This window comes from Hordeum vulgare, chromosome 4H (genome assembly GCF_904849725.1).
Source record: "Hordeum vulgare subsp. vulgare chromosome 4H, MorexV3_pseudomolecules_assembly, whole genome shotgun sequence".
Taxonomy (NCBI): Eukaryota; Viridiplantae; Streptophyta; class Magnoliopsida; order Poales; family Poaceae; genus Hordeum; species Hordeum vulgare.
In genome coordinates this window covers 426,928,278-426,940,584 of record NC_058521.1, presented here as the reverse complement: position 1 = coordinate 426,940,584, position 12,307 = coordinate 426,928,278, and the positions used below count along the sequence as shown (strand labels likewise).

At 49.1% G+C, this 12,307-nt stretch overlaps 1 protein-coding gene across 1 annotated transcript; it reads left to right on the top strand.

Moving 5' to 3' along the window:
* The first annotated feature begins 1,915 nt into the window (after window positions 1–1,915).
* On the top strand, window positions 1,916–3,960 carry LOC123446554 (extensin-like). Its single transcript, XM_045123126.1, has 3 exons — window positions 1,916–2,164; window positions 2,510–2,554; window positions 2,638–3,960. The coding sequence occupies exons 1-3, from the start codon at window positions 2,069–2,071 to the stop codon at window positions 3,769–3,771; spliced, it is 1,275 nt and encodes a 424-aa protein (XP_044979061.1). The 5' UTR covers window positions 1,916–2,068; the 3' UTR covers window positions 3,772–3,960.
* The last annotated feature ends 8,347 nt before the right edge of the window (window positions 3,961–12,307 follow it).

Genomic DNA, 12,307 nt, shown 5'->3' with positions numbered 1-12,307 from the left:
CTCATGCGCGCTTTCATCTTCGAACCTATGTGTTGTTGAACCCTATGTGTTGTTGAACCTTGTTCGCTTGCGCGCTTTCTTAGTATGAAACTCCACTATGTATGCACTTTTGGACGTATGTTCTTTAAGAACCCTATGTATGTTTGAACTCCACCCTCTTTGTGTTGTATGTTTTAACTCTAGTATTATTGTGTTGTATATTTGTGCATATTTGTGATGTATATTTGAACTCCTCCACCACTATGTGCTGCAGTTTTCAGCATGCCAGAATGTGTGGCGTCTAAGCCTTGGACGTTGCACATGTGTGACGCCTAAGGCTTAGGCGGCACACATGTGAAACAGAGTAACAGAAAGTCCACATTTGAGATGCCAGTAAGGGCCTCCATTTGTTGCCGCCATCCCTCGGAATCAGTGCTCATACAAAGAGGCTTCCCCTCGATCGGAAGTGCGGTAATCATGGAAACATCTTGAAGAGTAACTGTCATCTCTCCGGTCCGGAGGTGAAAACTATGTGTCTCCGGCCTCCAACGATCAATAAGTGATGTGACTGCCGCAGCGTTCAGATTAGGCGTTGACCGACTCACAAGCTGAATGAATGGAAGGAGTCATATCATCTCGATGTATGGGGTGTGCCGCTCATCGTACTGCATTACAGACGATGCCCCATGATACCGGATCTTCGAGGGCGTAAGCTCCTGCAAACAGATAGGAGAAGAAGATATCAAGTGCTTATTACATTTTCAAGTGCTTATTAAATACATGTTTTTTTATCATATGATCTACTTACCATTTTCTTCTCCGACATGAAATAGGCCCGGTGTTCAACGTCATAAACATTATTCACAAGCCACACCATCCTACAAATCACAAAAAAAATACTCATATTCAAAAAATTACTCATCTACATATCCTAACTACTCAAATCCTAAGAACTCATATGAATCTACTCATATACTAACTACTAAAATCCTAAGAACTCATATGAATCTACTCATATCCTAACTACTCAAATCCTAAGAACTCATATGAATCTACTCATATACTAACTACTAAAATCCTAAGAACTAATATCCTAACTACTCATATCAATCTAGTCATATATTAACTATTAATACTAACTACTAATATGAATCTACTAATATACTAACTACTCATATCCTAACTAGTCAAATCCTAAGAACCTACTCAAATCAATCTACTCAACAAAAACCTATTCCACTTGGATATAAGGATGGGAAACGGAAGAGATTACCTAGTAGCCAACCTTGGGGGATCAATCCAAGGAAGAAATCACCAGATCTGAAGGAGATGGGGGAGGGGATTAGGGATTCGAAGAGAGCCAGCCGTCGCCGTTGCTGTTTCTGTTTGAATGAGGGAGGGGAATGGGGAGGGGGTGGGGAGGGGGGCTGGCCCGTAGCCTGTTAAGTCAATGTGTGGCGCCTAAGCGTTCGGCGCCACACATTACAATGTGTGACGCCTGAGGCTTAGGCGTCACATGGCCTGGGGGATGGGCCCTCTCTGCCAGATGGTCGGGGGGTGTGGCGCCGAACGGCTAGGCGTCACACAGTGTAGTGTGGCGCCTAGGTGTCGGACGCCATACAAAAGGGTCAGCCGAGTGACATATTTTCCCCGAAGGGTCACTCCGTGAGTTTTTTCTTTCTAGGGATCATTTTTGTCAATTTTACCTTGTGCACGCGAGGGAAAGCCTGTTCTCTTCTGTTTGGTGGGGCCCGGAACTGCCCACCAACAAACAGGAGCCCATCAATTCCTTCATCCCTGCCCTGCTCTGCGCTTCTGGGCAGCACCAAATCTGCACGTAACGTGTCGATTTTTTTTTTTTTTTTTTTGAAAACGTAACGTGCCGATTGAGCGTGTTGGCCGTGGCAAAAAGCAAGACCAGAAGGGAGGGAGAGGGGGGGAGGGGAGATAAAGAGAGAGAGAGAGAGAGTTGAGAAACGCAAAGAGGACGGAGAAGGGGAGGAGAGGGCGAGGCGTGATTCGGAAGAGGAGAGGAGAGGAGAGGGCGAGGCGTGATTGGGAAGAGGAGAGGAGAGGAGAGGGCGAGGCCATGGGGAAGGAGAGATTGAGCCTGACGCTGGAGAGGTACCACAGCTTCTTCGTCGATCCCTACGGCACGCGCCTCACCAGCGTCCACCTCAACAACGTACGTGCTTGCTAATCCATCTCATCTGCTTGTTTAGTTTTGGTTCCAACTTCCTTTTTTGATCGTTGATCTTTTCTTTTTCAAACTCCGGTCGTCGATGTTCTTGAGTGTATGACGCCGCTGTTTTTCTTTCATATACTTTTGTAGGGATTATCTTCTTCTTTTTACAATGTGCCTTAACTGAATCTCCCTTTCATTTTTAACTAACTCACAAAAACAGCACAGTAGTAATGAATATTGTTCTTGATTCTTCTTCTTCTTGTTCCATTTTTGTTAACCGAATCTGGATGTCCTCTCCCTGCGTATCATGTGATGTGTTTCTTTTCTGCGTGCGTCTGCTTGCAGATCTTCTACATGCATGGTTTCACCAGGCTCCACCGCGCCACCAAGGTTTTTCCTCCATCTATCTATGCATTCGCCTTTTGCTTTTCTCCGCTGCTGGTGTGATTGACGGGATGGAGTTGCCCTTGCAGCCCGAGATCATGGACCACATGGTGGGGGAGGTCGACCTGCAGCCGCCGCGCCGCTCCACGCTGCACCTGCACAGCGCCGCGCTCGCGCCGCCCTCCGCCGCGCGCATCGCCGCCGCACAGGCCGCGGCCGACGTCGACGCCATCGGCTGGGCGGAGTGCCCCATCGGCTGCGTCACCGCCTTCTCCGCCTTCGCTGACACGCCGGACCCGGTGGAGCCCATGCCCCCGCCCGCCCACCACATACTCGCGCTGGCGGTGCGCCTGCGCCGCCCGCGTTCCAAGAGGACGCGCACCTCCCCCTACCAGCGCCCTGCCGCCTCCAACACGGCCAAGGTGAAGGAGGAGGTGGTCATGGAAGAGGAGTGTGAGGAGATGTCGTCGGCGGCGCCGTCGACTCCGCCGCGATGGATGCGCTCCCCTACACCGCCACCTCCGCCTCCGTCGCCCACGCCGCGGCCACAGACCGTGGTGCCTCCGCCTTCGTCGCCGTGCAGGGGCCAGCCTGAGTTGGAGCCGATCCTCTCCCCACCACCAGGCTTCGGCTCGCCGACGGGACGCCGGCCTACGTCGGAGCTGATCCTCCACACACTACCACCACCAGGCTTCGCCTCGCCGCCGGAACGCCGGCCTACTTCGGAGCCGATCCTCCCCACACCACCACCACCAGGCTTCGGCCCGCCGCCGCAACCATGCTGGAGCCGTCCTACGTTGGCGCCGCCTCCTACCCCACCACCAGGCTTCGGTTCGCGCCAGGTGGCGCCTCCTCCTCCGCAGTTGTCCTGGGGCTTGCCGATGCCGCCACCGTCAGGCCCAGGAGCGCCTACATTCACGCACCATCTTCAGCCTGCAGGTCCGGCACCACTCTGGCGCTCGCCGATGCCGCCGTCTTATCCGGCACCGTGCTGGGGCGCGCCTTCTGTGCTGCCGCCAGCGCAAGCGGCTTGGAGCTGGTCACATCCACCGCCGCGCTGGGCACCACCTCATATGCTGCACCCGCCGCCACCACCCTGGGACTGCACGAGGTCGTTTGCACCTCCTATGCCGCCGCAACATCCGCCGCGTTTTGAGATGCAGCATACGCCACCGCCACCGCCACCGGGGGCGTGCTCGGGCAGGCAGGTGATTTACTTTTAGTGACTGCTCTCGTACCGCATTTACTGTCGTTGCCAAGCTTGAGAGTTTTTGTTTGTTTTGACGGTGGCTAAGCTTAAGAGTTACTACACGGTGACGGGAAATTAGGGACAACTGTGTTTGCTCTAGTTTCTCTGTTTTCCTGCTCCACCTTGCTGCTGCAGAAACGAGATGAGTGGGATATTGGAATGAGTCATGTCTCGTGCTTTTCTTATGTACAACACTTTCTTTTTCGTACTAGCAAAACGTCAATATTTTGTTGCGTATAAGATCACACAAACAAGTTATTTATAGTAAGTATCCTGTTCCGTCCAACTGTGTACTACTGCCAGTGAATTGCAAAAAACCATCATTTGGGGCATCTTTTACAGAAAACCACAAGTCGTTAATTTATGAGTTAAGTGCCTTAATTGGTCTATTACGATCAGTTTAGTGCCTAAACATGTAAAATACATAAAACCGGTGATATAACTTGTCTACACGGTGCATATACAATGCCTCGACATGTATACAACTGTACGCGGTGCCTCGACATGTATACAACTGTACGTGTTATCCGTGTGGTGTGACAGTTGATGGCTGACCCACATGTTAGTGGGTGTAAGTGTGAGTGAAATGCATGAAGTTCTTTTTTTTTGCAGAAAACCGTCAAGGTTTAGTTAAACGTTATAATAAGCCTTTGCTTTGTATGCTAATAACAACAGAAAAATAAAATGCGTCCTTGTTTAGGTGAATAGAATACGTTATTAAATGGATATCAGTATGATATCTTCCGGTTAAATAGCACACGCTAGCCACATGGACTAATAGTAAGAGCATCTCTAGTGGATCCTCTATATGGACATGTATTGTAAATATACAAGTCTTCAGCCGTTTTTTACTGTCCAAAGAGTCCCAGCGACTCGTGTAAACGAGGCGTGGATACATCCACGACCAAGCCACGACGGTACGCGGCGTGGAAACATCCACGACCAACCCACGCTCGTGCTCGCCTGCTTCGTCCTGCAGCGCTACCTCGCCCCAGATCGCCGTCGCGCCGTCGCGTTCTTCTCCGGCCGCCCAAGGTATCCATCAACTCACGAGCGGGATGAGGGGACGAGCTCACGAGCGGGAGGAGCGGCTAGCGGCGGGCGGGATGGGGGCGGCTGCTGGCGGGATGGGGGCGCCGGCCGGCGGCGGGCAGGATGGGGGCAGCGGCCGGCGGCGGGCGGGATGGGGGCGGCGGCCTGCAGCGGGCGGGATGGCGCAGGGGCGGGCGGCGGCCGACGCAGGGGCGCGCGGCGGGCGGGATGGCGCAGGGGCGGGCCGGATGGCGCAGGGGCGGGCGGCGGCCTGGCGCAGCGGCGGGCGGTGGCCGGCGCAGGGGCGCGCGGCGGCCGGCGCAGAGGCGGGCGACGGGCGGCGCAGGCGCGCGGGTTGCAGCTGCTGCAGGGCTGTGTTGAATACGACTGAATATTCAGTCATATGACTGAATATGTAAACACAATGGCTGGCTTCTTGTGTTCTTTTGCACTGGCATTGTGTAGGACTTTTGGTTTGGTTTAGGAGATGAAATTTCATCTGTTTGCAGCTGCAGGCAGGGTTGTGTTGGACTTTTGGTTTGGTTTAGGAGATGAAATTTCATGGCACTGCAACACAATGGCTTCTTGTGTTCCTTTGCACTGGCATTGTGTAGATATTGAGTTAGGGTTTACTTTGGTTTTCAGTTGATATCCGAGTCCATGCTTGGAACCGCCATGGCGTCGAGCGTTCTTCCTCTCTTCCTCCTCGCGCTCGGCGAATGCTGCAAGTATGAGTTCATCGTCGCCAGATGAAGATGACGAAGAACTCATGTCCCAAGTGGATGTGTTCATTGTGTTGCGTGAGAGACGATAGAGAAATCTAGGTGAGAAGAGAAGTCACAGGTAGAAGTGTGCTGGAAGAAAGGTGATAGGGGTGGTTTATATAGATCAGAAATATGGTCGTTGGAAATATAGCCGTTTGAAAATATAGCCGTTGGAAATATAGCCGTTTGAAAATATAGCCGTTGAAATATACACGTCCTGATTTCCACGTCCTGTATACACGTTCCACTGAAAAACTGGGACGTGTAAAATTTACCAAGGTATATATGGACGTGTATATGAAGATATACACGTCCAAATTTACACGTTCCACTAGAGATGCTCTAAGTACTTTATGTACAACAACTAGCTAGAAATTTATATAGTCAACATATCGTTCTACAATTTCCATTCTGTTTTTTCTAATTTACTTTTTGTTTATTATTACATGTAAAACTTCCTGTATATAAATACAATAATTATCAATATGTGATTATTGTCCATTTAAATCGATTTTCTATATTTATTGTTGTGTGGTTCGAAGAGTTACGTGGATTTAAATAGTTCAATGTACTTTTAAAAAAATGTATCTTCCTTCAGGACCACAAGCGCACACAAATATTGTGTATCTTAATTGTATTTTGAGAATACATAATAATTATTAAAAGCTAACAACATTGTATTTTGAAAACTGTTCAATGTGTACTAAAAATTATTGTGTACAAGCAATATATTGTGTAAATGCATTAAAATATATTTGTAGAAATATAATAATAATTAAATTTTAATACATGCTGAACATTGTATGAAATAGATGTTGTAATTTTTTGGAATACATTACGTATACTTTCTGGAAACACGTTTACAATTTATTAATACGCATGAGAGTTTTCCGCGTTAATTTTTTAAAAATGCACTAACAGTTTTTAAGTATGTGTCAGGTAATATGTTGAATAACTCTCTCTTTTTCAAATGTGAGAATTTCTTAATATTTTTTTAATATTTATTCTGAACAATTATTCTGGTCATAGTGGTTATAACATGTGTGCAGATTGTGCGATCATTTACTAGGTTTGAATCTTGCCACCATTTTTTCTTACTAATATTTCATCCCACACGCTGGCATGCGGGACCCACACATGACATTTGGGATTAATGCAGTTTGGAAAATTTAGATAAAATGTGAGGCCTTTTTCAAAATTTATTGAAATATAGAGTTTTTTTTAAAACAATCATTACAGTCATCTCGCAGCTACCGACATGTGTGTCAACGCCACGCTCTGGCGCACCATGTGGCCAGTTCGTATGCCTGAATACAGACGAAGGCACAGTATTTAAACGTTTGGACAAGTTACGACATTAGTTTCATGTATTTACAAGTTTAGGAACCAAAGTAATCGCTTCAAACAAGCTAAGGTATCCGTGGTGTATTTATCTCTTAATTTATTATAAAATTCATCGCGTTTTCAGTAAACATTCTGCAGAAAGCACTCATCGTTCTCTTAGCCGTGTTTGACCATGTTTTGGACAGGTAGGACCGTTCGTCATGAGCTGACTAGGCAAAACTTAACACACACATGACACACCCTTGCATCTGAATCAATAACGCAATCAGCCCCCATCCCCTCGTGTCGCGGTGGCCGCCGACGATCACAAACATGTCTCCCTCCTCCTGCGTACAGGGGAGCCACCAACCATAGCTCATGGCCGAAAGGTACATGGGAGCTTCCTCCCGGCGGTTCCTGGCTCATGGCCGCCGGCGTATCCGGCTTCAGGAGGCGGCTGGGTCATGCGCACGGACGGGAAGAGGACGACTCGTCGCCGTCAGCCTGTTCCGCACGCCGCCACCGAACGTGCTAGTGTTGCGTGCCACTGCAGCTGATTGCATCGATGGGAGGGCGGGGTCGTGCCCGAGCTTCACCGTCGTCGCTTGCTCTGCTGGGAGGGCAGGGTCGCACCCTGCGTGCCGCCGTCGCTTGCTCCGTTGGGAGGGCACGGTCACACCCCCGTCGTCGCTGCTTACTCCGAGGATGGGGTCGCGCCCAACCTGCGTGCTGTCGTCGCCACCGCTTGCTCTGCTAGGAGGTTAGGTTCGCGTCAGAGCTGTGTGCCGCCGCCGCCACTTACAGCTGCTCCGACGACGTTGTGATTTGGCTCCCCGGTTGCACATCCTACGGTGACGGATGTGAGTGCGCCGCCGCCGATGCGCCCGTCCATTGCATGCAACTGGGAGAAGAACCTTATCTCTTTGAACCTTTTATGTTTTGTCCTTCATATTTTTGTTATTTACGAAAATACATTACACGTGCTAATTTTTGCCAAGTCTCTTAAAATAAGGCCCACCCTCAGAACGTGATCAAATGGGCTAAATCGTTCAATCGGTACTTTCTACAAAATGTTTATTGAAAGCACGGTTAATTTTATAAAAAATAATGATTTGATGGTTTTCTGTAAATGATGCCCCAAATGTGATGTTTTTTGCAATTCACTCGCCAATTTGCGAAATGCAACAATAATGCTTTGGATATTCTGTCCATCGGAAGTTCTATCTGTTGGTTGGCTTTTCATCAATAATGCAAACATAGATGTGTGGCCAGAAACATGCTGCTTTTTTTTAACGTACGTCCAGCCTTTCTTGCTGTAACCTTGAACCAATCACACGCAGTCATGGAAAACATTCCATCCTTGGGGTGCTCCATGATCCAATTTCAGAAAACCCAAATTTAAATGTTTTAAATGGGAAAAAAATGTGAACATTCACATATTAGTTTGTCTTTTATCAGTTTATGTTTCTCAATGTACATTTTGAGTTTGGAGCTGAAAATTCTAGGGGTTGTAGTTACGTTCCTAGTGAAGATTCACCTTTTTAAAGATTTTTTTGAAACATTTAAAATTGTTTTTGTTTTTGAAATTGGAGCATGGAGCACCCAAGGATGGAATTACCTGATATTGTTCCCTACACACTCAGCTTGTGGATAATAGCTTTTCCAGTGGATAGCGGAAGAGTTAAATAGCTCTATGGTGCACAAGCTTGAAGCCAATGCTGCAGGTAAGTCTAAAACTTCCAAAGTGCTAAAGTGCTAAGAGCATCTATAGCAAACCCTGTATAAAAGCATCTGTAGCATACCCGTAGAATGCTCCTATCCGTAAAATAACCGTCAAAATACGAGTCGACTAAAAAAAACTGCCTGATCAGACCCCGCAAACGTCTTCGACCCGTAATTTTTTTGCTGGGCGCGGCAAAATGCCCACACTAACCCGCGAAAACGCAGGTTTTCCCCCTCGCCCCGTCGGTCTCCTGTATATATCAGGAGCGATTGGTGGGTGGAACATTTCAGCCCGCGCTTTTCCCCCACCCACCGTCGTCGGGCGCCGCCTTCAATTCCGGCCATACCAGCCACCGGGATCACGCCGGCAGGCCGCCACACGTCCGAAATTGACCTCCACCACTCCCTCGTGCCTCGGCTGGCCGGAAAGCTGTAGATCGGCGGCTGTTTGTCGCAACCACCGGATTCAGCATTTTCGGCCACCGACGGCTGCGCCAAGCCATGGATTGGTTGGGGAGCACCCAGCACAGCCCCGACAAAGCGCCAACGTCGCATGCATGTACTGGTTCATCCTCTACTCGTCGCCGTCGATTTGCTGGCAAGGACTCTTCCGGCCGTCGTCCGGGCTTGGTGGTCTTGCAGCGGCTCGTCGGCTTGCCGATGCCGCTCATACAGTGCGACGGCTGCACAGAGACAGTGTTGCGGCTCACATCTAGCACGCGACAACACCTCGGATGGGTATTCTTCAAATGCAATAACGACGGGGTATGTTCTTCTTTCTGTTCGGCTTTGTAAATTTATTTGGTTAAATTTCGGTAGCTTATTGAGGTGTTCATGCATGTAGGAAGGTGGATGCTCATTTTGGTATTGGGAAAAAGAATACATCGATTTATTGATAGAAAGAAACTTAATAGATGTTCGTGGACTCCTTAGTATAATTGAGGCTAATGATGCGGTTGCATGTGCAATTAGAAAAGAATGTAAGATCAAAAATCCGCAGATCAACAACTAATGCATGGAGAAGATGTTGATCCAACTAGTGGGAGCAGTTATGGAAGTTGAATATCTTCTAAAATGCCTAATTGTGGTTCTTGTTTTCTTTGATCTTGCTATTTTAGCAAAGGTTTGGTGAATTATTATGTATCCAATGCCTTTGAAGAAAACAAAGAAGCAAATAAATGTGTTTTCATACTTGAAATTGAAAGGCAAATAATAGATTTGCGGGCCTGCGCGGGCGACGGCCGAGCAGAGCCCGCAAAAGGGACCCATATAAAAGGATATTCTGCGAATATCCTTTTATACGGGTCTGTTTTGCGGGCTCTGCTCGGCCGCCGCCCACACCGGCCCGCAAAAGCGTTTTTCCGCAAACTGCAATTGACTTTTGCGGATCGGTGATATACGGGGTCTGCTAGAGATGCTCTAAGTGGTCAAACCCGTATTTTTTTTTGCATTTTACAGTTTTGACCGAAAAAGTGTCCAGAACAGAAACCGTAAAAGTGGTCTAACCCGTAAATGTTTAAGGGACACAGGAAAGCCACACCCAAAACCATTATATTTGAAGATTGGAAGGCCAAACCGAGGGGGCCTCGTATACCGATCAAATCTCGTCGGAGCAAACACGCTGCCCGGAGTTTGCCCGAATCCGCCCTAAACTCGTCGGAATTCATCACCGCACACCGAAAAAGGCACCAGACGCCATAATTGATTGCCATCGGTTTCAATTGGACGAGCTTGACCTCGTCGTGGCTTCCCATGACCTCAGCCTGGTTGCCGGAATCCTCCCGGCACGTCCGACAAAGGGGCACGACTCGACGGGCGTGACTGGCAACAAAGGAAGACACTGCCGGCGGGCGACGGGGCATGGCTCGCGGGCGACAAGGCGTGGACGGTGAGGCTGGGCGCGACCGACGAGGATGGGGCACGGCCGACGGGCAATGGGGCATGACCGACGGGGTTGGAGCGGCCGGCGTGGCTGACACGGCTGGCGTGGCCGACACCGCCGACTGGAGGAAGGGGCAGCGGCCGCCGGACCGAGGAAGGAGCTCTTTATCCCAGTTTACAGTTTGTTTTATAGTTTTTGTTCGACCGTAGCTAAAATGGACCCTTAAAATGCCTTTTTTTGACCCATATCCCTGTTTTACAGTTTGCGTTTTTACAGGGTCTGCTAGAGGTGCTCTAAGCTCTGGTCGCAAACTTAGAGCATCTCCAATGAAGATGCGAATGTAAGATTTCCTAACTTTTGCTTCTCCGGAGCCCCAAAACACTATCGAGCACATGACGTAGATACAAAAAAAATAACTTCTTTGCCCTTTGGAGATGTAAACTACAACACTTCGCGATGCAAATATACATCTCCACCTATAGGAGATGTATATTTGCGAGCCAACCGTCATCCATCGCTTCCTTTCACTTCCTTACCTTCTTCCTCCCACCTTCCGCCCCTGTGGGCCGCCCGCCCACTGCTCCTCGGCCTGCCTCGCGCTTGATCCAGCCCGCTGCTAGCTTCGACGCCCCTCCGCCGTCGCCCGCAGCCCGATGCTATGAATCGGCCTTGTCGCCACCCGATTCATCGCCCCCGCTGCTCCTCTGCCGCCCCCACTCCGTCGGCGCCTCCACACGCCGTGGTTCCACCACTCGGTCCATCACCCCGTCGTTCCCCGCACCGTATCACCCCACCCGCCTCGTCGCCGCATTGCCCTACCGCCTCACCGCCCCTGCTGTCGCCATGTCATCAAGGAAGACCTCGAGGGCAAAGACAGGGTTCTTCGGCATTAGGGCGAAGCCCTCTGGCAACTTCAGGGTCGAGTTCTCCGACGCCGGCCGCCGCTTTTGGCTCGACACGTACACCACCACCCATAAGGCCATACATGCCTACAACGTGGCGGTGTGGCATGTTGGGAGGCCGAAAAAGTATCTCAACTTCCCGGAGATCAAGACCCAAGCGGCTGCAGTGTTTCTCATGCCAGGGGGCATTCACATGCAGGAGATCACGACGAACAAGAAGAAGAAGAGGCCCGCAATTGTCGTCAGTCCCGGCGACAACGACGAGGTGGTGATGACATTTTTGCACGTGAGCATCCATAGTATGTGCAGGCCGAGCATGAGTTCTTGTGGAAGCGCGGGACCTAGCAGAAGAAGAAGAAGAAGAAGAAGGAGAACAACGCCGACCCCATGACTGTGATCCCCGTCGAGTCCTCGGAGGAGGACTGGGGCGACTTGACGGAGGAGGACGAGGTCTGCGACGACCCAGACAAGGATGCGTTCTGGGAGTAGTTACGAGGAGTAGTTTTATCTTCGGTGTAGTTCAAGTCGATGTAGTTCGAACTAGTACTAGTAGGAGATGAATGTAGTACCTCGAACTAGTAGAAGTTGAACTAGTAGTAGTTGAGTTTGCTATGTTTTTATTAAATATAATTATGTTTGAAATGAAGTACTAGTTCAATTTGTGATGTTTGAAGTATAGGTTTCAATTGAAATAGTAGTCGAAGTATAGTTTTACATCTCCATTTGCATCTTCTGTTGGAGTTGCTCTTTTACATCTCCATTTTGCATCATCTGTTGGAGTTGATTCTTTTTTGGAGATGTAAAAGGCACTTTTTTGTGATGTAAATTATACAACGTAGTTTTAAATCTCCAAATTTGCATCTTGTATTAGAGATGCTCTTAGAA